The sequence below is a fragment of the Channa argus genome, chromosome 2 (assembly GCF_033026475.1).
Source record: "Channa argus isolate prfri chromosome 2, Channa argus male v1.0, whole genome shotgun sequence".
Lineage (NCBI taxonomy): Eukaryota > Metazoa > Chordata > Actinopteri > Anabantiformes > Channidae > Channa > Channa argus.
The window spans coordinates 15,475,610-15,502,524 of NC_090198.1; the positions used below are offsets into that span (position 1 = coordinate 15,475,610).

At 38.3% G+C, this 26,915-nt stretch overlaps 1 protein-coding gene across 3 annotated transcripts in view; it reads right to left on the reverse strand.

The window, feature by feature from the left end:
• Positions 1–26,915, reverse strand: part of LOC137118899 (zinc finger protein 609-like) — a 69,498-nt gene that overhangs the window by 17,398 nt on the left and 25,185 nt on the right. For all 3 annotated transcript variants that reach the window (XM_067495802.1, XM_067495801.1, XM_067495804.1), the window contains exon 3: positions 5,259–5,484. In XM_067495802.1, the coding sequence (XP_067351903.1) occupies positions 5,259–5,484 (226 nt within the window). The remainder of the gene's footprint in view (positions 1–5,258; positions 5,485–26,915) is intronic.

Sequence of the window (26,915 nt, forward strand, 5' to 3'; positions counted from 1 at the left end):
CCTTACATCCATTTGTCCTGTATATAATTTGTACTAATAATTTGCAGTATGGCAAGAAACAGTTTCCATATATGTTGACTTGTTAAATCCACACTGTTAGTAGTCTTGTTACACTATTGATTAGAAAAAGACTTAGTGCCTCATGTCAAAGTGAAAACATCTCTATAAAGTGGTCTGAATTAATTAAAAAACAAAACAAAACTGAAAATAGGTGATAAGTAGTCACCCCCGCTTCAAGTCAGTATTTAGTAGATACACCTTAGACAGCAATTACAGCATTAAGTGTGCATGGATTGGTCTCAATCAGCTTCACAAGTCTGGACTTTGCAAACTTTCCCTCTCAAGCTCTGTCTGCACAGGAACTGGGAGTGAACAGTCCTTTTCAAGCCCAATCACAACCTCTCAATTGCATTGATCGGAGCTCCGACTTGGCCACCCTATAACGTGAAAATTCTTTTCATACCATTTATGTTTAGCTCTGACTGTATGCTTGGGGTCACTGTATTGCTGGAAAACGTATCTTCTCCTGGTTTCAGTTCTTTTGCAGATTACTCATCTTCCTTTACAAGCCTGCTGCAGAGATACATCCCCACAGAAGTATGCTGCCACCACCATGCTTCATGGTGGATATGGTGGGTTTGTAATGTTAAGTGCATGCTTTTCACCAAATACAGAATCTAATTGGCAAAATGGACAACTTGGTTTTATCAAAATAGTACAGCTCACTTAACTACTTCTCAAATGCTGAATAAAGTAAGTCTCTATAAACCTTTTACACCTCAAAGTGGTCTTCACCATTCTTTCTGAGGAATCCTATCAAAGTCAGACTGGACAGAACGTATCTGTGACCTGCAACCTTTAGATTTCTCCACAGATATGCATGAGGTTTAGTTTTAGCAGCCAGGTTCTCAAAGCCAGTGCAGAACTTTTTGTCTCATCAAAGCAGAAAACCTTTCAAGAACACCCAGAGTTCTTTAAATGCTGTTTGAAAAACTCCTTTAAAAGTGCATCCCTATTCTTTGGTTTTCTTTGTCCATGTGAAACAGTCTGTGGTCAGCGTCAGTGCCATTCTATCAGATGCTGTCTGGCTGTGTTTGGAGCACACCAAAATGATGCACTGCCATTTTTGTTCCTTCAAAGGAGGAGAATATGTGATTGTGTGAAGCTCAATTCCAGCCTCTCATTCATCAGCAGCCCCAGAACCTTTTACCACATAGAGATAAATGATTTAAAAATAGTCATATTAAAGGCAGCAGATACCCCAAAGGTGCCATAACTGTAAAATAACTCTCTGCATCAACAAATAACTGATGTTTAATATCAGCCTACATCAATTCAATGCTTTATCAGTTTTCTACTCTCTCATGCTGTAAAATCACACCATCAAAACTGCTGTAAAGCATTTTCAAAATAAAACATGAAAATGCAGAAAAACTGCAAATAGAGCAGGATCTGGAGGTACTGGATTAATTTGCCTCTAATCTGTTCCACTGGGGGGAAAAAAAGGGCAGTAAACCGATTGATGAGTGTTGAGGTGCGTGGTTGTTTTTTTTTTAGCAGCCTGGTATCATTTGCTCGCAATTTACTCAATGTAGAGGGTGTATGGACACCGGTAAATTCAGTGTGCTCATTGCGCATCGATGTGCGCAGGACACTACCACTGCAGATAATGAGATAAATATACTGTTATGACAAGATAACCACACAAAAAAAGACGACAGCATCCATTTTGAACATTTACTTTGTTATTATTAAGTTTTAAATGTTGGGCAAAATGGAAATCAATTAAAAATGAAATTTGTTTGAGTATGAATACTTTCAGAAGCCATTTTACATATTAGGTTTCTTGCTCAGTATTACTTCAACCATATATTTAAGGAAACCGGTTCATTTTTACAACATGCTGCTGTAGAGTTGTTTTTCCTGACAACTTCCACTCTTGGACAGTGAAGACTGTATAAGGTAAAAAGTGCCTTAGTGTGGTGGAAAATAAATGTAGCCAAGGACCTGGCAAATGAAAATCTGCAGAGAACTAGCTAGAGAAAGAAAAACATGCATCACTTTATTTTTTTATTTTCAACATGTCCACTTCTGTTAAAGGAATTTGGTCTTTTGTGATTGATTTTTCATTCCCTCCTCTTCTTGCTCATTGGCCTGGCAAAGAGCTACAGGCTTTCTGATGATGCTCAGTGTTGTTTCAAGGGTCAGAGAAACAGAGAAAAAAGAAAAATAAATATCTTAAATGTTTATTAAGTAATAATTATTTCAGTACAATGATGTAAAGTATGTTGCAGGGGAGGCTCGTGTGTGAGTGTGAGGTTGGGGGGACAGTGGCATTGAGCTGCAGTGTTTGGCCAAAGGGGCCCCCTCTATGTTCCCTCTACCCTTGAGCAGGAGCAAAGCCATTCTGGGCTGTGTTTCAAGAGCAATAAACTTCTCCAGCATTTTAGAGATGACATTTGGAGGTATCAGCATGTTAAGCCTGGGAGGGGTTGGCCCATTGCTCTGCTGACATGACCCTGGGAGATGCAACTGCCTTGTCTGTGCCGAATGGATCTGTGTCAGTGCTGGGTCTTAAAATACCACACACAATCCCCCGCCCGCCTGCCTATGTTCCACTTGCCTCCAGACTGACTAAATGACAAAGACTCATTTTCCCATTACCACGTTATCTATTTAAATCATACACAGGCTAAAATGCATCAAACTTTCTGTTTAAAAGCTTTAAGGCTCGTTAAATTCAGGCTCCTCTTTAAATTTTCGCAGTATCCACATTAAGCCAAAAATGCTACCACATCTGTGCTCCAGTTAACCACGATGAAAAATGTGTTCGACCATATCAGCCAAGATTCTTGTCAGCTCTGACCAAAGGAGCAGTTTCTATGATCACATTTTGTGAGGTGACACTTGCTTCCCCCTCATCGGTTTCTTTCTCTGGCACTTTGAGAGTCGGGTGAGGCACAGACAATTACTGGGAGCCTGTTGTTTATTTACTCCCACAAGGCCGAAAGGCGGAGGTGATGAAGCAGCTGTTGGTTGGCATGCTAAATGAAACGCGCGCACACACAGTGCATGCCTAAAGAGCTCTGTATGAGACTTGTCATGCAGAGAAGTGGGGGACTGCTCAACTTCACTGCTAATCACAATGCCTCTGCTATGTCTTTGGGGCCTTTGTTTGTTGCTCTTCCTTGGTACAGTGCCTGCATTTGCTTGATTTCCTCATTTGGTTCTCATTTGTTCAGTAGCCCCATATTGAGAGAAGTCTGCATTCATAGGTCTCTTAGGGAAAAACAACAGAATGGCAACGCAGTTTGACATAGGCAGCATCTAGGTCACTTTCATTTGAAGATAGCCAGTGGGTTGTTAGGAGCTTGTACTATTAAAATGATGTAGAAGAAATACACATCTCTGTGTTGTTTAATGTAGTGTGCAAAATGTAATACAAAGGAGGCTAAGGAGAAGTGCCCCCTTAGAAATTTGGTCCAGATTACCTCATCTATTTCCAGCTACTATGATGACTGTTTATATGACACCTAAAACTGAAAATTACATAGTTACCTGGGGTAGAGAAAAACGTTTCAGCCACAGCAGTGTTTCTCCTACAACAAGAAACTACAGCTGATTCCAACAGCTATAATAAACTGATAGAACAGAAAACAACATAGGAATAAGGGTGTATTTTAACACAGACGAATGTATAACAGACAACTGAGGGCAATCTCATTGTTACATCCTCACTGTTGCTTCATCCTTTATCACATGATTTTTATTTTCCCCAGATTGCCGTTACCCGATAAAGGTTTTGTCTGAGACTAAAAAACTAAAACAGGCGTCAAAGATAGAAAAGGGGATTAAATACTGAAAACACTGTTGGTCTCCTCAGTGCTGATGTTCATACCAACCCATGCGCTACACCTGCTAAGTGCTCCCATTCCCACAACATAATCCTACCTTCCCTCTCCACCACATGACTTTTAAAACCTCTCAAAAGCTCCCACCAGCCTCTTCCCTACTGAGCCAGATAGTGTAGAATCAGAAGAAAACACAGCTCCATCAGGCCAAACCACTACCTATTTCAGCCAAAATAGCAGCTTTGAGAGAGTGAGTGCAGGCAAAGGACAGACTTGGATGGGAAAAGGAAGGGGGGCAGGGTAAGGGAGAGGGTCAATCACTCTGTGGGATGCAGAGAATGAGGGAGCACAAACATAGTACTGGTGTTGGCAATGAGCCATGTTTGTGTCACTAACAGAAGTAGCCTTGTCTCTCTTTCCCCCTGACCCAACCCCTGCTTTGCACTAGCTCTCTCTCAGTTTGCTTGGAAACAGAGTCAAGGGGTGACTGGCTGAATGCTCGGTAACAGAAAAGAGCTGCAATAGAGACCAGAACAGGGGTGAATCAGACAGACCAGGGCTGCTGGTGGGGGAAAAAAAAAAAAAAAAAAAGAAAGAAAAAAATCAAAAGAGGGACAGAAAAGGGGGGCAACCACTCAATAGCAGGGAGTGTGCTTTGGGAATGTTGATGAGGCAGGGACCTTTTCTGGTCTGTTCCTCTAACAGAACCAACAAGCTGCACTGTGGATGTGTGGGCGATTTGTACTCAGCATGCCCGCAGAGAGACTGAGCACGAGCTGCTTTGAAGAACTGTTTGTATTATTTCACATGCACAACCCAAAAAATGAGGGCAGTTTTTCAGACCCAGCAGAACTTGATAGTGCTAGAGATACATCTTAAAATTAAATAAGCTTGATGCAGTTTTGATCAAAGTGAAAAAACCAAGAGTGTCTAAGATTTCACTTGGACCGCACTGCAGGAAAGAAGCCAACTCTATTCTCAACTGGCAGGCTGGCAAAAAGTGTTTTGCATTATGAGGTACGCTGAGGTTGTTGAAAGCACACATCTCTATGAAACAAACTCCAGTCTGCATAGTTCAGAGCAAAAAACAAATCAAGGCCACATAAGAACCTCCTGCTGACTACTCCTCTTGTTACCGTCACTAAGTCCTTAGACATTCAGGGCATATCTACTTATTTTTTAGCAGGCAAAATATTTATGGTTACGACAGCAAGCAATAATTTTTTTTAAATGACAGAGGCTTTGCTAAAGCCTTGAAAAGCCAACACTTCTTTGATGTTTTAATACAACACACTGGCAAAGTGTGGCTAGAACTATCAATATGTATGTAGCTTGTTTCCTTGAAGTCCAAGACTGATTTGTTTTGCATAGATGTTACAACATGGAGTTTTAAACCACTTCACTTACCATCCTCAGTTTCCTGCCACACAATGCCTTCGAGATTAACACTGGTACCAGGCTCACAGGGCCCCAAGCACTCTGGTTCGGTAGCCAGGGCCACATCAGATGTGTTCACTGCCACAGAGCGTGTACGCACCATTATCTGCTCACACGGTGAGGCAATCTCACTGTTGCCTGCGGTGGACAGGAGGTGGAGGGGGGGAGGGGCTGGTGTGGAGACAGGAGATTCCATCTGTGAAGAAAGAAGTGGGGATGAAAGGGAAAGAAACATGTGAGACACTCCAGAAACACTGTATAAACATGTACCGAGCAGATGCTAAGATACAGCCAACGGACACCACAATCAGAGGAAGTCAAGGTGCTAAGCTCATGGACGACATCCTCCGACTTCAGTGGCATAGAGGGTGTAGTACACAGTGCTACTACTATATCTTTGGTTGACCTTAGATGTGATTAGCATGTAGGAAAGATGGGAAGATGTGAACTGTTCTGACTGCCTCTGTGGAAGGACATAATTAGTTATGCAGGGTTGGTCAAACAATCCCTCCCCCAACTTTCCAGCTTTGCATGCACTAGACTGAGATTCATGATACCAAATCATCTCGCAGACTGATCACTCATTAATTCCCTGAATTAAAGGGCTAGTTGTGGTTGGGAGCAGGTCTGTGAGGGTCAGTAATTGATTCCACCTGTTCTGACATACTGTGACAGCAATGAAGAGACAGTGAGTCTACATGGAAAATGAAAAGGACAGGGAGGAAAGGAGATGATGAGAGCAACTGAGGGAAAGCATTAGAGAGAACTGGAGGTAGAAAAGTGCGTAGGTGGAAAAGAGAAAGAGGAAGACTGATGGCGATTTAGGGAAGGCAGTGACACCAGGCTTAGTCCTTTTTTTTCAAGGCAGTTGACATTAAAGCGCACACAATAATTAGCACTGTACTGCAGGAGGAATACCATGCTGCAGCCAACACCATGCATCTAATAATTGGGTATAAACCACTTAGTGCTCAGGAACATGCTGCCAATGTTGGATCCAATTAGACTTAGATGACAAAATAACAACTGACATATTGGCTATTAAACCCATATACCCTTTCAATAATTAGTTCTAATCTACTTACTTTTCTAAACTGAGTATGATGTGATGAACAAAAACTACTTATCACTGCAGATAGTGAAGTAAGTACTTAATTTTGAAACATCTTGGGATGGAAATGGTGGTCTATAGCTTGTTTGGAAGGTCTGCCACTTAAGTCCAGACTGAAACATCTCAAATACTGTACAACTTTACTTCATGATATTAAGAGGATGAATCCTAATGACTTTGCAGACGTCAGCTCCAGTGAGACCAACAGCTGTGGCAGCACATAATTTACATTGTTGTTGCTGTTAGGGTTTAGTTCAAAGCATCCATCTGCTTAAGTACAGATTTTCAGAGCCACTAGCACAGTAAACACCTGGTTTCAAGTATTTTTGCCTTTTAGCCTGTAAAGTTGATGAATGTTAAAAGAATGGGGGTTGACAAGCAAAACACATTAGGATGCTCTTTTACAGCTAAATTATAATAAGTAAATTTATGTCCAATTATCTCCTCTTTTTTTTAGAACTAAGCATTTGGAGTTTTGTAATGATTGCAATCTTGCAAGACTATGGCACTTTGAAGTATTTAGAATCATTGTAAATGCAGGCTGACAAAGACTGTTATAATCTACCAAATGAAAATGCCACTGCCAGTGGTTTGAATTAAAAAAAAAGATTAGCATTTTAATTCCAGTTTAAAAATGAAAAACAGAATTAAAGGACACTGAAGATTTACTTTTACAAAACATGATTCCATGTTATTCTGGTTATATTTCACTCAATGTGAACACATTTTTTATTGTGTCTTAATGATGACAGATCATAATTTATACATTTATTAATTTGAAACCATAACAGCTATAAATTATTTTGTGTTTTATAATGTGTTTTATGAGTAAATCATTTATTCATAATGATGTGAGTACTTTAAAAACCAAACATTAGTCCCCAATGAAATTTAATATTAGCTCAAGACTCATCCCAGAAACTTCATATTTCATGGTTTACTGAAACGAGCATGGTTGGCCCATTTCTCCTGGTGCTCAGAGGAAGAGCAAATTAATGTGTGCAGAGAGCGACAGAGTAAGGCCTAACAACATCGTAATCACTGTGTGTCAGTTTTTGATGCATGACGTGGAGAGGCTGGTGTCCGACTGAGTGAACGAGAGGGGACAGGTAATCACCCAAGCTGTCACCATACACTGACTGCATTTACATGCACTTAAGTAACCGGGAACTCTGAAAAATAGGCTCTCTCAGATAATCAGGAACAGTGTTTACATGACTTAAGATACCTGGTTACTGGAAATCCGAGTATTAATGCAGTAGAAAAGTAACCTGATTTCTCCTCCACCAGGGACTTAGCAGCAGAGTGACAGCGCAGGGGGGGAGAAAATAAAAAAGGGGGAGACACATGCAAGTGATCACCAATGGGAAGTATCCGAATTAAAAAAAAAGTGCAGGGGAAAGTAACCCTTTTGAACTTTATACTAGCACTTTGTGTTGCTTACATTTTTATTTGTTGTCTGACTTTAGGTAGACTGCTTTGAAAATAATGACTCTACTGAACTACAGACAATGTTAGAACATAAAAACCGTTAGGCTAAAGTAGACTCCTATTTTTATATTCTCAGAATCAATTCTCCTACTTTTGAATGAACGTTTGCGATTCTTAGAAATTTTCCATTATAGATTTCTAGTTAATCATTTGTAAGTATCACATTTTTGTAAATTTTACAGAAGTGTCATTTGTCAGAAATTTTTCAATTGAGTATCTTTACCTGAAAAAACCAACATTTTTTTCTCTTCACGTTTTAATGCTTTTACCAAGCAAGCCAAAAAGACAGTCACAAAAAAGTGACAAACTGGTCTAATGATATGACAATGAAAAAGCCGTTCACTATGTAATGGTGCAAAATAATTACAGTAAAAGAAATGGGGCCAGTTTACAATGCGCATGAACAATGCTCCTTTTTTTCCCCAAGTTCCATCAATTGATGACTGAACAAAAGACTCACTCTAGGGTTGCAGAATATAAACCCACACAGTGAAAGGCCTGATGACAATAAAAAAAAAAAAACTAATGCAACTGAACTACACAACTTGTCAGATTACCAAAACACTATCAAATGCTCAGCTGATGCCAAAGTCCATGATTTCTTTTCACTTCGCCAGGCTTTACAGAAGGATTTTGAAAAACGCCCCACAGACACAATGCTTCAGTGTCACACATATCTTTCCTAACTGAAATCCCATACCAACTCCTTGTGCCACAATGGCAAGAGTAATGTTTACAGTATGTGTTGACCATACCTCACAGTGCTCAGCGCAGGCAGAGATGATTGCTGCATTTTTTACTGGACACATTGACTTCAGCTTTAACTTGTTTATTAGAGTTGGGATTAAGAAACTGAGAGCTGAGCATGGGTGAGGATTAGCAAAGGATTACACTGCAGTGCCAAACTGAGACACCTGTCTTGGCTGCACTTGTTTAGGTGCTTTAAGGCTACAATATAAGTGACCAAATTTAGCTTTGAATTTTTTTATTGTGCATAATACTAAAAGCAACTATTGAATTGGCTCATTACTGAGAATTACTTTAGTGTTTGAGCGGCTATTACCTTATGTACTATTAAAGATACAGTATGTAGTTTTTTTAAACAAACAAAATATTTTAGATAACTTCAAATTTGATCTCCTTGAACAGTACTGGCACCAATGCAGAAATAATAACTTATATGACTTTTTGCACGAGCTTCATCAGTGTAACCAAACAGAAAACTTTATTCATTTATTGTAATTTAATAGCAAACACTACATGAAGCATTGTAGAGACCATATCAGAGTGTAGCAAATCATCAAAGGGCACAGGATAATAGGGAGAGTTGGGGGTGGACAAAAGAGTGGATTGATTTAGAGTGTCATGGTAGGATTAGTTTTAGATGCATATTATGGCTTTAAACTTGTTAATATCAAGAGCTGACCATTAACCATGTCATGTTGACCATGTCATAAATACAATGATTTGTTAGAGACAGATTTTATTTTACAAGTTCACAGCAAGTTTACAAGTGATCAGCTGGTACCCTTCCAAGCTTTTTTTTTATATTATGCTAGCACCTTCAAACGTTTATGCAAAGAATTGCATGTGTGATGAACGAGGAAAATGTGTTTTCAAATAAACAAAATATGCTGTATATGAAAAATAAAGTTTCCTATATTAAGTACTAACTAATATTCACTACTGTTTAAGTATGGCAACTTGTAATTAGTAACTGGTAGTAACATGTATCATTTTATTATATTAGATAGATTTTGTTCATTGTATTTGTCTTGATGGGCTATATAAAAATAAGCTTGTTAATTGGGCAACACAGAGTAGTGACAAATAAAAACTAAAATAAATCTAAGGGAACCTAAGACAGAGTCATCAATAGTCATTTTACACTAATAAACTCATATTCCATTCAAAGTAGGTTTTTCCTGGATATAAAACCATGTATCCTGATGTGTAATACAGAAGGTTTTCTTTCTAAAGTGATTACTGGTAGAAACTGGTAGAAATTAATCACAGACCTTTGCCAAATCCATTTTACTTTCATACACAAACACCCAATTTAACATGGGCTCATGTCCTGATACCACTTCTTCCCAGCCTAAGTACAAATATGTACATTTGAGTATTTGCAGATACAGAGTACTGATACGAGTAATAACTGTTGTCCTTCTAGTATTAGTTAGTAGTCCACTGCACAGTTAAGCTGATAAGAGACAGTGACAGATACATGACTGAAGACTAAAGCCTCTTTCACTTCTAAACTTCAGATAATGTTTGGAGAAATAAAGCACCATAAGCCTTCCTCTTTTTCCACATGCTGCTTTGTGTGCCCACTCATGCCTTCTTTGTTTGTCTTGCTTTTTTAAGAGCTGTTTGGTGGTCTGTTACAACACTGTTTGAATGCAATAACATCACAGAGGAGATACTACTGTCTGAGAGATTTCTGTGTTTACCCTTTCATACCAAAGTCAAGACCTGTATTTAATTCCATAGAAAAAAGATTAGCTACCACATTTATTATTGGAGAGAGATGCATTTATGAGAGGCGTGCAAACACTCAATTTCTAAGAGAATATAATGTCTCTGTGTAGAACAAGTTCAATACTTAGTAATACTAAGCTTTAATCAAAAAGTTACATTTTCCGTATTCAGCAATTACATTATATTATTTTTTTGTATTACAACTGCTTTTACTTATTCATTATCTGTTTATACACCAACCTACACTACAAACTTTATGAAATACCTTTAGCTGCATAAAAACACATTATGGTATATTCTAAACTATTATTTATATTATTATCTAAACTGGCATTTTTATACATTCTGTATAAGAGAACTTACAATACAGCACTGACCATTCCTCTGACTTTTTAGAACTGATAACTATGCTGATGTGAATGTGGTCATAGAAAAAATGCTCCGAATGTAAAACGTGATATGACAAGATGCACTGAGAATTGTTTGTCAATCCAACGTAGCAACTTTAATCAATATCTAATCAAAAGGAGATGACGAGTTTACCAATCATAGTCTGAAAAGATTATAATTGGTCTGAATTGGACCCTGTTGAAAGTGTAACTTTTGAACTGCGATAGATTTTTGAGCCTGTAAAACCATGAATCATTCAATACAATTTCAGCTTCAAAAGAAAGAAAACATCTGTGTTCAAAAGAGAAACTGTAATTCCTCTGACACAAAAGGCCATTATTAAGTCAAAAGAAATCCTTGCTGAAGTGCTATTAGTTGGTTGAGTTCAGTGATCCAGCTTCTATTATGTAATTCTATTTGACTCCAGGGGCAAATCCTATGAACATCTTTGGTGAGTTACTGAGGTTGAAGGGCAGTGGAGATTATACTTCATTGCTGGCTCAGCTTGGTGCCTGTTTCAGCACCACTGACACCTAGTTAAGAAATGTTAGAAAAAAGGATCCCAAGCCTTTATTTGGCTGTCATACAAACAATGTAGAGACATGTAATCTGTACTCCCTGGCTAAATCCACACAAGGAATTCGAGAACAGCAGCATTTACATTCTAACCAGTGACGCACGACATTTGCCATAAAATCAGCATCATCAGTCAAATCACTGGGTAGCTTTTAAATTTATTTTTTAGGACAAGTTACATGGTTATTAGAATTAAGCTACAACTGAAAATAAATGCAAAAGCCTCATCTAATTTGATTACAATAGTGGTAAATTCTGCCAAAGGACAGAAAAGAAACAAAACAATTGGATCTCCTTTAAAGTTGTGAAAGCCTAGCAATTACCCTCCAAAACTACAAAACTGGCCTAATTCCTTTATTAAAACCACACTGTCACTATCTGAAGCTCAGAATAATCACACAAACAGACAGAGAAAACACAAACACGAACACCTGGCATCTATTGTAGACCACCAGCTGGCAAAAGGCATCCAGTTTCTAGGCAACTCTTCTCAGTTTTAGCTGCTATTTGTGCTTTGAGGAAAGCATAACCACACATAAAAATACAGAGTAAACTAAGCTATGATGAAGCCCCATGACCTGGAATTTCTGTAGAGCCTTAATGAGTAAGCTAGGATCCCATTGTCTGACAAGGAAGTCGTTTGCCACATGACTCCTCAGGATTACAGACACACATCCAGCATAAAAACATTCTTTCATATATCATTCTATAAGGCTTATGATGAAGATTAAATGTGTAAAACATGTTTGTATTTGACCATAAAAGCTTAAAAAACCTTTACACAATGTCATTTTTAATGTCACCATGAAATACTGATTAGTGTGAGCCCACAGTAGGACACTTAAGAGCTCATTCTTTATAACGGAACACAACCTCCAAATTCAAAAACAGAACAATGAAACACAAGACATAATCATGAAAAATGTCTGTAAAAGCAGCAGCTTTGTATGCTGCAAGGAATTAACTTTCATCTCTCAGCCTGCAGCAGCAGCTGTGAATTACTTCTCAGCTCGTACAAAGACAAGTAATGCCTTCAGATTTGCTGTAAATTTCAGATCAGATTTAATATATTTTTAGAGGGACACATTATGGCTATAAGCTGCAAATCAGAGCTACTGTTTTACTCAAATCTTTGACTACTGAAGCAAAACGTTACACAAAATTTCGTCAAAGAGAAACCTCTTCAGTGTGCATAGGAGGCTGTACGTTTATCAGGGCATATGCACCATGATAAAAACAAAATATATTAGTCAATGATCTTTCTTAAAGACACCGACAAAATGATGGAAAATAATTGATATAAAAAGACAAAAGTTACAAGGGGCTGCAGGGTAGCGGTCTGAGCAAAGATAAGTGTAAGTGAGTTTACCAACTGCTCACTTTAAAGCAGTAGCCTAATTTACCACGTAAACCAAAGTCACACTAAGGAAAACTGCTATCCTATTACTATTATCAAAAGTAAAAGTAATGTTTGATAAAACTGGGTGTTTGGGGACAAATTTTATTTGTATTCTGTACAGTCATTAGCTCACAAAGCATGTCCAATGAAGAAACAAACATATAGACAAGCATATATAATTTCTTAGTACATTTTGGATGTTTAACTAAAATGTAAATCTTACTTTCCACATACCCTTGTCTGGAGATGGACTTAGACAAGGTAGGTGCACATGCTCCTATTCATACTACAATTGGATAGAAGACACACATGCTCAATGCAGAACATGATGGCAACTCAGTAAAGTGGCAATACATTGCCAAAGACAGTGCCAAGGGCGTTGAAATAAACGCTCCACACATCAGAGCCATGGAACACGCGCCTGGTTTGTTTTTCTGGCACATATGCAATTGGTGTACTATTATGCATGGATACAAATTTTAGGCCTGTCCACAGAGAGTCAGTCTGGATCCTAGCGAACTGGGGAGATCACGAAAATTTACATTATGGAAACAGACAGATGGAAACTATGACTATGGACTTTAAACCCTTCCTCTTCTTTTTCCTATCTGACAATCAGATAGGAAAATTATAATATTTGAATAGTAGATAGTAGGTTTAGAAACAAGGAAAAAATGGCAGACATGATAAAAATTGCTAAAATTACTAAAAATAGTAGACATCATTTGTAGCTATATGGTTCAGGCAGGAAAGCTGAATGCCTGGTTGATTAAACACAGCAGGTGGTTTGGTACACTTTTCTCTTTCCTTGGCACAGCTTGACCTTGTCAGCCTAATTCCTTCCTCTTCTCTTCTCGGATCAGCTGGCTTGAGCCTGTTTTTTGTTAGATGAAATGGTGGGGTGTGGGGTTCGAAGTGCATTGAGGTGGCCTGTTGGATATCATGACGTGTAAAAGGTCTGCAGATATACATTACATCCAGAAAGTATTCATAGCACTTTTCCCACATTTTGTTATAATTCAGCCTTATTCCAAAATGGATCAAATTCATTTTTCTCAAAATTCTACAAACAATACCTCATAATGACAATGTGAAAGAAATTTGTTTGAAATCCAAATTTAATAAAAATTTGAAAAGAAAATAAGAAATAAAAAAAAAATCACATGTACATGGGTATTCACAGCCTTTGCTTAATACTTTGTTGAAGCATCTTTCGCCTTAAGTCTTTTTGAGAAGGAGTAGCCACTCCTTTGTTATCGTGGCTATGTGCTTAGGGTTGTTGCTCTGTTAAAAGATGAACCATCACTCCAGTCTGAGGTCCAGAGCTCTGGAACAGGTTTTCATCAAGGATGTCTCTGCACATTGCTGCATTCATCTTTCACTCGATCCTGACTATTCCCCCAGTTTCTGCCGCTGACAAAAATCCCCACAGCATGATGCTGCCACCACCATGCTTTACTGCAGGATGGTATTGGCCTGGTGGTGAGCGGTGCCTGGTTTCCACCAGACATGACACTTGGCGTTCGGGCCAAAGAGTTTAATCTTTGTTTTATCAGACCAGAGAATTTTGTTTCTAATGGTCTGAGAGTCCTTCAGGTGGGCTGTCATGTGCCTTTTACTGAGGAGTTGTTTCCATCTGGCCACTCTACCATACAGGCCTGATTGGTAGAGTGCTGCAGAGATGGTTGTTCTTCTGGAAGGTTCTCCTCTCTCCACAGAGAAATGTTGGACCTCTTTCAGAGTGACCATTGGATTCTTGGTCACCTCTCAGACTAAGGCCCTTCTGTCTCGATTCAAGTTGTACAAACAGGATGCACCAGAGCTCAATTTTGAGTGCCATGGCAAAGGCCATGAATACTTATTTTTATCACAACAAATATGTACACAACTGTGACTGCTGAAAAATAATGGTAAACTTACTGACTGTTGTGTCTACCAAATTAAAGATAATTGTAAAAAATGCCCATGCTTAAAGATTGCAAAAATAATTTCATAAACAGGTCCAGATAGACTTGCAACTAAAAATTATTAGTTTTTTGGTACATTTTCTAGTAGTCAATCCTACCAGGATTTTGGTGACCCTTTTCATATTGCTGTTGCGTAAAACGCTTGATTTTGTATGACAGCTCTTCTAAATGAATTGTAATGGAAGTTGCAAGTTGTTATTATGAAGAATTAACAGTAGATTGGTTAAATTAATTGTGGAACATCCTAATTAGTTGTTTTCTTTATTACACTAAAGAAATCTCCAAAAACAAAAAGTAGCCATACTACTTCGTACGACTGAATGTGAAGTTGCGAGTCCAAATTCACAACAAAATAAAATTTACAATAACCAGGAAATCCTCCAATTAGTCTTTATTACTTGTGAATAAGTCTGAAGATTATATTGTCATCAGCTAGGACAGATTTGAGCTAATCCCTTCTTGATACAGATTCTCCTATTGCCGATTCTCTCCCCTCTTGACTTTCTCCCATTTCTCATATTCCCACTCTGACCACAGGTCAGTTGACAACAATAAGATGCATTCTTGTCAAGGTCACCCACTTGAGTACAACAGGGAGAGTAGCTGTACTGGGAGCAGAAAGCCAGATAAGCTTAGCTGAGCCAACAAGGATTTCTTTCTCGCCAGCCCTCTCCATAGTCATAAATCTTATCTCACAGCAAAGGGAAACCTGACAACAAACTGAGAAACTGTCATCAACAGCTCAGCCAAACAGATTCCCACCCAAATACCAATGAGTCACTCTGAATTCTTACAAGTCTAAAGCTTTGACCAAGCCTCTGAGAAGACGCTTGAAAAAGATGTAGCTCCCTGGGTAGTGAACCCATTGTTTACAATTCCCATCATATTGCAACTGTGATGAAACCTCTAGATCTTCCTGAATTTAAATGCCTAAAAGCAGTCCAGCAAAAACAAATGATATACTAATCCATAAACCTGATCAGCTAAATAACTAATTACATTTCACTAGTCCCACCTATTATACAAGGAAAACAAGTTGTTATTCAGGCTGTGAGATTTCCCCAGAGCCCCTAACCTCAAACTATTTTTAGATGTTCTCCGTTAGTCTCTTTCCCTTGTGTTGTGGGTGTTGCCTTCTCCAAACATTAGAAAGAAAATCCTAAGTCATACATCAATGAAGAAACATTAAAAAATACTTTCTATTGTTTTTTTTGTTACTCGGGCTGACACGAACAATTACAAAACAATATATATTACACTTAGCATAGCATAGCACAGACTGAAATTTCTTCTTGCCCAAATGTGGAATTTGGGCAATACAATTCAAAAATGAATTATTATTATTATTAAATGTGGAATTTGGGCACTAAGGCAAACTGTAAATAACTAGCACTTCAAAAATGCTAAGTATGTACATACTACAGTTTGTAGATAACCACAAGGGATCTCTTGGTTAGCTTCCTAAATCCACTCAGAGCTTGCCAACTTGGAATAAAGCATTCAGGTTTCAGCAGCTGATAAAGGTGTGGAGGGTAAGGTCCTGGCTGTAGAAGTAGGAATATGTATGTGCATGTAGGGGCGTGTACTGTGCTCTGTTCTGCAGACCGTGCTTGAGCTGCACTTACTGCACTGGCCCTTATGCTTCTACTTTAACTGGGGCTTGCTACTCTGATTGACCTCTACTGCTGGCCGTCTCACAGAGCTCCTATTGAACCCTGTCAGTCTTAATGGACAGTGATGTGCACTATTAGAGTGTGCCACTAGTTTCTGCACTACAGCCTCAAAGCTCTTTATACTTCTACACCTTACTGCACCTTGGGGCAATGAATGCACAAGCTGGCACCTCAGCACACTTTAACAGTCTTACTGGTGAGAAGGAAAATAGTTGAAAAGCTAGCTCACGAGAAGAGCATAGCAGGGCAAGTTACACCACAGTTTATTTTCTGATCCACATAGCACTTCTGTGACTTGATTTTTATAATTATAGTCTGGAAGTGACTTGGGAATAATCCAGAGAGTTATGTGAGAAACCTTCCCTGGACTGAAAGACATGCCAAAACAAGTTGACCTTAAAATTAATCCACTACAGCAAGTATCAAATAAATCTAAAAGCTGTTCAGAAGGTTTAAAAACATTTAGTGGATGGACTTTGGCATAACAACAAAAGCTTATTGAGACCTCAATGTTTCTAAGACAATTAATCAAAAGGACATGTGGCGGCGTGTCTGCCCAATACAGTGAGCGATCACAGTGCAGGCACTGCAAAACACAAATTACAGCAGTAATAAGTCAGTCTGTGGTGATGTCAAGGGAGCAGGAGTAAAGTGAAACCCGCTATAACACCAAATCTCCCTGTCTCTGCCAGGCGATTAGCAGAGGTCTGCTGATCTCAGGCATCAGAGTTTGATGACCTTGTTAGTTTGAGTGCCTAATCTGCTAATGCTCTGATAAAAATCAACAGTCAGTGTAGTCGTTGTTGTCCCCCTCCTCTGTCTGCAGCTGCCATCCATAAACACAGATGACACCTCCATCTTTATTTATCCTGTGGACTTGCTGCCAAACTGATGCTTTTAAAAGCCAGGGGGCTAGCATTATGTATTGTTAAACATAATGTAGAGACAGTGTGACTGAAGCGTTTCTAAATATATATTTAGCTTTAATTTCTGGGCTATACTAAAGAATGATTTTATAAAAATCAAAAAACTTTCAATACCTTATTATTATTAAACCACAGAGGACCAGGCAAAAATATATGTATCCTGCTACATTTGGCTTTTTTAAAAAGATTTTTCAAGTGTATGTTTTTTTTAAACACTTTTAATAATTCAAACCCATAACTAGATGTGACATGCGTTATGAATAAATAATAGAACTCACAGCATATTTTGGAAATTCCTCAAAAATCTCTTGGCACGTCAGTGATCCAAGCTTATTTGGCTTTCACAAAGAACAATTTAGACATGCAGATAACAAGGACACATCTACAAAAAATAACACAATATGAATATGGCCATAATTGTGAACACACTGTGGTAACAGAGCTAGCCTTCCTCTTAAATAGAACAGGATGAAAACCCCAAGTCATAATGAAGGGGATATGTAGTCTAAAAGTCATGCAGAAAAAAACCCTGTGACATCTTGCATAATATTTTAGGTGTATTAAATGCCCCGTTATTCACCAGTAACCAAATTACCAGGATTTCTTATGTCACATCCTCTGCTGCATTATTAACTACAGAAATATCATAATTCTAATATATGACTTGAATGACTGGATTTAACAGCAAAATGTCTCACCTTTCAAGGGGTGCATAAACCTAATGGATATGATTAAATATAATTTAGTTTTCCAGATAGACAGAGAGGCCCCACTCACGAAACATAATTGAATGTGTGAGCTCAGCTCATTGCCAAGGACTAAACAACTCCCCAGCCGCCACTACAAAGAGGAGCTCATTTCCATATTAACTTTACCTTTATTGATCCACTTGCACATCTTCTCCACTTGGCACGACGCAAAACACCCTAAAGTCCTTTTGGGATATTTGAAAATAGCGGTGAGGTAAAGAAATGCAATCAGTAATATCTGACTATCATGGTAAACAGTAGTGTTTATGTGGGTGGGGGTGCAAATTAAAACTACTACACAGACCACGGATTATATATCACCTGTATATTAAGTTAGAGACAAAAAATATAAATTCTGAACCTGCTAAATCACCAAACCCCCATCTCACTTGTGCATCAACAAAATACGTTGTGACAAAAACAACCCAGCTAAACACAAGTTTTTTGATTTATCTAAAGTAATTTGTTACAAGGATATCTAGCATAAACAGTTCAAAACAGTTCAAACCTCAGCAAGTTTAAAAGCAATTAGCCTTAAAGCCCCTATATTTAATATTTATTAATAAAGAAATGCAACTATTTGAAAACAATGTAAAAGTAATACCCATGTGTACACGGGGCATCCAAATCAGTGTGTTTTCATGCCATTGAACACCTGATTACAATCATCTATCAGAAGGAAGCGTTTTTCCAAACTGTCATCTAAACAGGGAAGTCAGTTACTCTTAGGTCCCTACCTACCCAAGTCCCTAGGTAGAATACTTCTGGAAAACTATGATTTCTCTGCCATTTACTGGACACTTATAAAAAGTTGATTAGAAATCCAGTTACAAGTGCACAAGTGGACAAAAGAATAAAAAGGAGGGAAATTCAGCTTAGTAGAGAAATCTGCTTAATAATCTCCTGCATGTATACATAGATTTACAGACACCAAGTTACTACATTGCATCAAAACACATTTTCCCAATTACCACCCCACTGCCACTGGATCTCTCTCAGTATCTGGGTTACTTACAAGTATGTGACGAATGAAGCCCAGAATTTATTCAAAGCAAGTCTAATATATTTGTCAGAATCCATTACTACTGACCCTTAGAACACCCACAACAGCTGCCTGACATTTTCAGTGTTGAAATTGCATTGCAATGTTGGCATTGTATTTGCATGGGTTGCTTCCAGGGAGGACGGGCTTCCTCTCAGCCCAAGGACATTCATTTTGGGTGTATGGGGGAAAGTAAATGCTTTGAGTGTGTAAATTCTGACCCAAGGAAAAATTGTAGTGTCTGCCAACAGGGATTTTAATAAAGTCTAATATCCACCTGGATTCTTTTAGCATTAATATAGTTACTTAATCATTTCTAACAGTACTACCTACATCACAGCCTTATCTGTAACGTATTGTAATTACAATAAATAAAAAGCAACCAACAAGAATTGCTGCCAAAATGGGTCTTGAACGGGGATGGGATAAAAGCTCTAAATGATAGGAAGAATGTTGTTTTGACAGGGGACTCTGCCTACAACAGATAATGGAATGCTTCTGTAATTCAAGGACACTGATGCAGTCTCCACTGAGCATATCAGCATTCATAAGAGGACTCTGCTGTGGCAAGGGTGACTTTGATACATGTGGTACTCTTGTTTAAGGAAAGAAAACAGCATGACAAAAATCAAACCTTCATACACTGGAGCCTATAAAAGTCATTGGCACACCTCCCGTTTTTGAATAAGTATGAGCAGAGGACAGCCTACATTTATCACTTGTGGCATTTATGGCTGTTAATGCAGTAAATCATGTAAATATACATAATTTAAAAGTCACAGGGATCAAAAATGTAAAACGAGAGTATAATCCAAGAAAACACAATTTGCTGGACAAAAAGCAGGAATAAAAAGGTAAAAATGAACACACAACAATATTTGATCATAATTAGCTTATAAAAATAGCTGTGTTAACTATATAAATTACAAAATATTTCCCAGACTAAACGTGAACATTGACGTTAATGTTGCTTTTTTATATGGTCATGCTACAGACGATATCGTAATCATAACCCTTTTATATATTGTTATTTTAATTCTCTGCAATTCTGGTCTTGGTCAAAGAGGTGGTAGTGGCAGCTGCATAAATATAAAAAACAGTGACCAAGTCCTTGATGCCAAAGTTAAATAGTTCCATGTCATCAAATTTCAACAGACTTGGCAGCAAAGTGAAAGTGAGTTAAGGTAGGGAACAGTGCAAGCAAACAGTGTTTGGACACTTAATTCACATATAGCTTGTTTATTTATCTTGAAGAGCATTACATTGGGGTGAGGATTTAAGGGATTCAGTGGTGATGAAGCGTTAAGTTGTTGGACTGAGGCCCAGGTCAGTGAGTAACAAGATGCATTACCTAATTCTCAGAATTTTTTTTGCAAGCATGTTTAACATGAAGGGTTTCAGTGTAATAGTCGTAAGATTCATGCTTTTCTTAATACGTAAAGCTAAGTAAATATCACAAAACAAAAGAAATTAGACTATAATTTTTCCCCTCAATAGAATGACGAATTGGTAATGTGTTTTATGCCATAAAGATAACTGATATAATTTATGGTCATTTAAAATAATTTATAACTTGACTAGAAAATTATGTCTCCCTATAACTTTCAACCTCAATGATATACTTAGGTCATCAATAAAAAGGTCAATTTCAGAATGATAATATGATTCAAAAATTAAAAACTCCAATTAGCATAATTTAAATATATAGTTTTATTGGAAGACACCAATAATTTCCCTGCGTTCTGGTGCTACGACAACGAGTTTTTCATGAATGTTGACATTAATAATGTCTCAAAAATATCTTGAATTAAACGTGAAGTAAAATGATTCATGGCAGTTAGTTAGTGACTGCTCCAGCCCTAAAAAATTCCAACAAAATATAACTGTTCTATACTGCATTGTGCAGGCATCCATCGACTCATGAATGTTTGACATTGGTCCCGAAGGACAGACGTGTTCTCCCTTTAATTTCTACCAGCGGTATAATCCCCTTTTGAAACCCTTTTTAGGGTGAATTAGAAAGGCCCTGCATTCAAAGTGATGAGTGGAGAGAAGGGGGCGGGAATAATCATAAGGGCCTTGCTGTCTGTGTGGATTAGAATGGGAAAGAAAATCCTTTCATCTCAGATCTGTACTTCCAAGCTTGTGAGCATGCATGTGCACTCAAATGTACCGACACAGTGTGCCAAATCTCTAATGCATACACCTCAAAAGAAAGTAGACAACCTCTATATTGTTTAATTCTTTTTTAATATACACAAGGAAGTTCCTTATATTAAACAGATAACATTCGACTATGCTCTTAATGGGCACGATAGTCACTGGATTAGAGAAAAGCTCGTATAAAAGCTTTGCTCTCGAGCCTGACCTCTCAGTTTGGCTCACAGGCAAGATGAGGCGCAGAGGAGGGCACACACGATCTAACTTGCGTCTCCCATTTCTCATGCTGAAAAGTGAACTGCTGCTCTATTTCTGGCAGACAGGCTTTTGACATGTAGCAAAATGTAACAAAAGACATAAAACTAGGGAACCTCCTCAATCAAAAAGTAACAAACTTAGGCCACCAAACACAAACAGGTAAGAACAGATAATAAAATAGATAGTCCATTATGTGTTTGCTCAGCAGCTGTAAGGGTTTACTAGCTGTGTGAATCTGAACTTGGCAATAAGTGAAGTGTTTGACTTTAATAACAAAAATCTCACATATTTAGAAGGTAAACATTCTTACAGCATGAGGGGTCATTACACCAATCAAGGGTTAGCAAAACAATATACAAGTCTTGTGTTATTACTGAAGTATTCTTTTACTAATCTTTCAAGTTTCACAATAAATTGCGGACTGTCCCCTTCTCACACTAAAACACTCCAGAGAAACATTGTAAGCACCAAAAACTAAAGCGGTCTAACAAGCCACAAATGTTTACGCCTGTTTTCCTAAAAGGCTATAGAACCAGTCAAGTGGTATTTTTAGGCCAATTATAGATAATCACACAGTGGGAGCTTGTGCACAAGACTGAGTTAAAATTCTGACTAGTCTATGCAGCAAGCCAGAGCATGTTGTATTGTCTAAAGCTGTTTTTTCAGAATCTTCTGCTCCACAAAAAACCTTTCGGGATGCAGACTACAAATAACTTAATCCAGTAGCTTAATAGAAGAACACTTCTAAAAAGCCACCAGTTTTCCCTGCCAAAGAAATTCTTAAACTGCAAGTGTGTCTATGAGCATGACATAAAGTCAAGTATGTTTTGGTTTAGACTTGATCTCATTCTTTATTACTCACAACATAAGTAAGCATTTTCCTACTGGTTTCTTAAAAGTGTTTAAGTGTCATTTATTTTTACAACTATGGGAACAATAGTAATTTAATATAAAGCTATAAAGACACAAATCAATCAGGTTGAGGGGCTGCAATGAGGGAATAAGAAGAGCCTGAAAGGAAAATAGGCACAATCTTTTTTCTTACGCTGTAGCTGTGATGTTAAGCTTTACATAAACAATCTGGGGACATTCCATTGTCCACAGACACAAGGTACATGATGGTTCAACTAAAGCATTTAACTCTGACACTGTGGGAATAGTTACAGAGCATGTCAAGTTTGGGAATTTCAATATGCCATCCTTCTCACAGCAGATTGTCAATAAGCAAATGTACAGTGTTTCAATGTGCAGTCAATAAAATAAAAACACAAAAAACAGCAAAATTAACCTTCTTAATGTTTGACTACCAAAAAAGAAAAAGACAGAGGGAAAAAAACTCAGTGGAGCAAGGAGATAAAAATAGTTACTGTAGAAACATTACCGATTCCCTGAACTTGTTCCATTTAACAAATTGACTACAAACCACCCTCTAAGAAAAAGTAGGGGGGAGGGCAAGAAATGTAATCTTCTCTGTAATCAATCTTGCTCAAACAGTCCTTGGCTGTTAACTTCCTCTTTGTTAGGTTAAAACCCTTTCACAAGCAGTTAAGCTATTGGAGTAAATGTTTTTCATCAAGTGTTTCATGGTCAAACCTGTTGTGAAACTGATAATTATTTCAGTATGTGCATCAGAAAATGTAAGGGTCAAACTACCATGACCAAAGAACTGAGAGGTGGAAATTCTTTTCACATGGAGACTGTGCAGAGACAAGGCTGTAGAGACAAGTGAGAAATCCCCAAACAGCTTGCAAAGTCTTTTACAACCATAGACAGGCAGCACAAACTTTGAGCCACCTCTTCCCTCGTTGGTAGAAAATTCAAGTTGGGGTGGGGGTGGGGGGGAGCCACGTCTGCTCCTCCCCACTGTGTGGGTTTTGTTCTGCTAATCAGACCACATGCCTCAAGGATTCAGGAATCCAAGAGCTCTCAGCCAGCCCAGCTCATTCCACAAACAGCCGCAGCAGCCTGTGAAAAACTATTCAGTTTGTTGGGGGGTTAAAGACTCTATCCATTCATAACACTGTTCAACCCTCGCTCCCTCCTCTCCCAATCTCACGCAACCCCACCCTCCCTCCATCCTCCTCCCCCTTCTCTTCCTCTTACCCCTCATATGCCCTTTCTCCCTCTCACCACAGACCTTTTTATCTGTCTGCATAGTGCACACGGAATGGCTTCAGTTTATTATTAGAGCATGGTCCAACCAACATCCACTCGTTTTAAATAGAGGAAATAGAACTTGGCCTACACTGAGTTAGTGCAATGAAAGTTTTGATATTTGCTTTCTCTTTCTCTGCTTGTTATTTTTACTTCTGATTTTGGGTTGTTTCCTCTCTGTTCTTTGTTCTCTTGCTTTCTTGCTACTCAAGCATTGAGAGGCGAAATGAGGCACGCTGGAAATTTGCAGGCTGACAATGGAAGACAGCTGCTCTTGCTGCATAAGTCTTTCATGAGCTGAATTAGTTGTACAATCCTTTGCTCCCTCCCCCTCACACATGCCTCCCTCATAGCAAGCTTATCCAGACATAGCACAACATACCTCGTGGAAAGCTTAGGACAGAGAAATAAAAGACAAATCATGCTTTGAATCATGCTTTAACCGGAGGCTTTCTTGGACAGATATGTAATTGCTCTTTTTAAGTACTTAGACATGTTGTGTCCCTTCACACCAACTCTTAATGAAGCATTGCATTTTATAACCAAACTAAAAAAAAAAAAAAAAAATACCTATGATTAAAATAAATCCAACATGATTACTTTTTTAAGTTTTCAGACTATAATAACATGATGAATGCTACATACTAGTGCAATTACTCATTTAATAACAAACGTATTCTAATAAAAAAAGCAACAACAGCATTCACACTCCCAGCATAGCATCTTAAGGTTTATATTCCCATTGATTTCTACTGGGAAACTTTAACGGGATCACTATTTACAATCTAAGGATCTGCTATAAATATGTAACTTTTGCGCGAAGGTAATTATGACAATGTCTTTTTAAGAGAAGACATAATCAGAAGAAAAAGTGACTCTGAGGGAGATCTGAAAGATGTCAACAAAAAAGGCTGATGAAAAAGAACACTCACACTCTTTCCAACCATGGCTCTTTCAAGGTTTCTATTATTCGTGACTGCACTAGTAGTAAAAGCAGGCCTCACCTACACTTGATATCAAAAGTGACAGAAAATCCCAAAAGCCTTCAGGAAGTGGAGAGATGGGACACAAATCAAACTAACCATTCAGTAAGGTCAAGTTTACTACAGGCAGCCATTGTGAACGGGAGGACTTTGTTTCAGTACTAAGTATTAAACAAAAAAGCTGAATTTTCTGTGCAACAAGAGGATACATTTTGCAGGCCATGGCACCTTTTGTCTAACCCTGTATTTGAATCTCTGATGTGCTGTATGGCCTGAGGAATTTGGCCTAATGGTTGGTTACGCTTTAAGAATTATCCAACTAGGGTTAAGATTGACAGCTAATTTGTACAGAAATCTGTTTTATTTTAACCGCAAATGATCATGATGTATGTGCAGTATGTGCTGGAATACCAGACTGTGTCCTACTCTGGCATTAATTATTACATTTGCTTTGATATCGACTATACACATTGACAATGTCACATACAGGCAGGTAACCCTATGAAACAACAGTCACCAGACGAACACTGTATGCCATTGGCATTATATTGTGACATTTGAAGATACCAGCATTTTGTATTCATTTCCATCATGTGATTACACAAAGCATTTAATATTCGGTGATTGCACAAATTACTAAGGACAGGACTCTCAAAACTTTGAATACATGTGGTATACATAGTATGTGTCATACATGGTGTGTGTCTTAGTCTGCTTAATTCCATAGGACATGGAAATGAACAGAATTTTAATCAGTAAAAAGAACAGTCACAATCATAACCATTATCATATTTGCTTGATTTTATTTCATTTCTAGTTTATGTTGTTCTGAGTTTTGTTTTGCCTACAAGCTCAAAGCATGTGAAGGCAGCGGCTAATGGCAGACGTGGAAAACAATTAGTGTCAAATGGCTTCCTACTATAGTAGTGAGAGACTCCCTGAGGGTGAAAGCTTCAAAAACATGCAGAAGCAACAATGTAGAAACAGAAATGAAACAGCACTGGGAGATAATTCAGTACTCTCTTATCAACATTCTGTAGACTTAAACATTGATCCTAACATTTATTGTTTTATTTGTTTAACATGGGTGATACAAAGTAGAATACGATTAAGAGCCAATTAATTCTGTGACAATTACTTTTATGCAATTCTGCTACAGTTGCCATATCATGATAAAAGTTTTAAGTTGTGAACAGTACTACTTCATAAAATGTGGCATCCAACCACTAGCATCCACAGTGTTGTACCCTCTTGAACAAAGTAGTTGTTTAAAAAAAAAGGAGGGGGGAAAAAAGAAATAAGAGAGACAGCTTGAGAGTAGAGCTCAAACCCTGCCACTTTCCCCATCTCTGCACAGCTGAACAATCACAGCGTGAAGAGGGTGTGATGTGGATGTCAGATGGTTGGTTTCATAGTCACAGAAATGGACGAACACAGACCCCCTCGCTGCAAGCATCTAAAAGGTGTTTGGGGAAGCTATTCAACCATTTAACAATCAGTTCTGACAGTGCACACTGGCAGCCTAATATGTCACTGTGTGCGAAGAGTATCGTTTGTAAGATTTAAATCCAGAACAATCAACAAGCCAGATTTATTAGATAGGACCTAAGGGACATTTCATATTTCTTTCATGCAGGTGTTAAATTGTTTTTAAGAAACCAACAACTCTGCTCAGTGAAGAATTACTCATACTAGAACCTGGACAGATAAGTTAAAAGGCTGTCTTTAGAGCGAGAGTGCCTTTATGTAATTTGCACTATTCTTAAGTCACGGTCTGTCTGTTCCAGAGCTTTTATAATCCCTGGCACTATTTAAAAGAACTGTATTGTAACACAATAGCAACAGTCAGTCAGGCAATAGCAAAGAGAGAGAACTCGAACTGGCTCTCATGAGATCCTTCCTCTCCCTAAGCCGGAGAGCAGTACAGAGCAGTAGCTATGCTCTTTCATTCTAGTGCAGCCATTCCTTTGTCTCCCCATTTTCAAAGTAACATTGCCAATGTAATTTTCCGTGAGAGCTGCTCCATTTATCAAGGCCAGTGGCACATCGAGGCATCTGACGAATGTCTTGCTCTTCTGGATTAGTATAATGAGAGGTGGGGGAGACACACTCAGAGATGGTTAGCACTTCTATAAAGAAAGTAGAGATGATCTCAGCTTCTAAGAACTGATGTTTAGGGACCTTTAACTTAGAACACAGGCAATGTACGTACACTGTTACTCCTATACCACGGAGAACAAGATTGCTAGTAAGAATTATGCATTTGT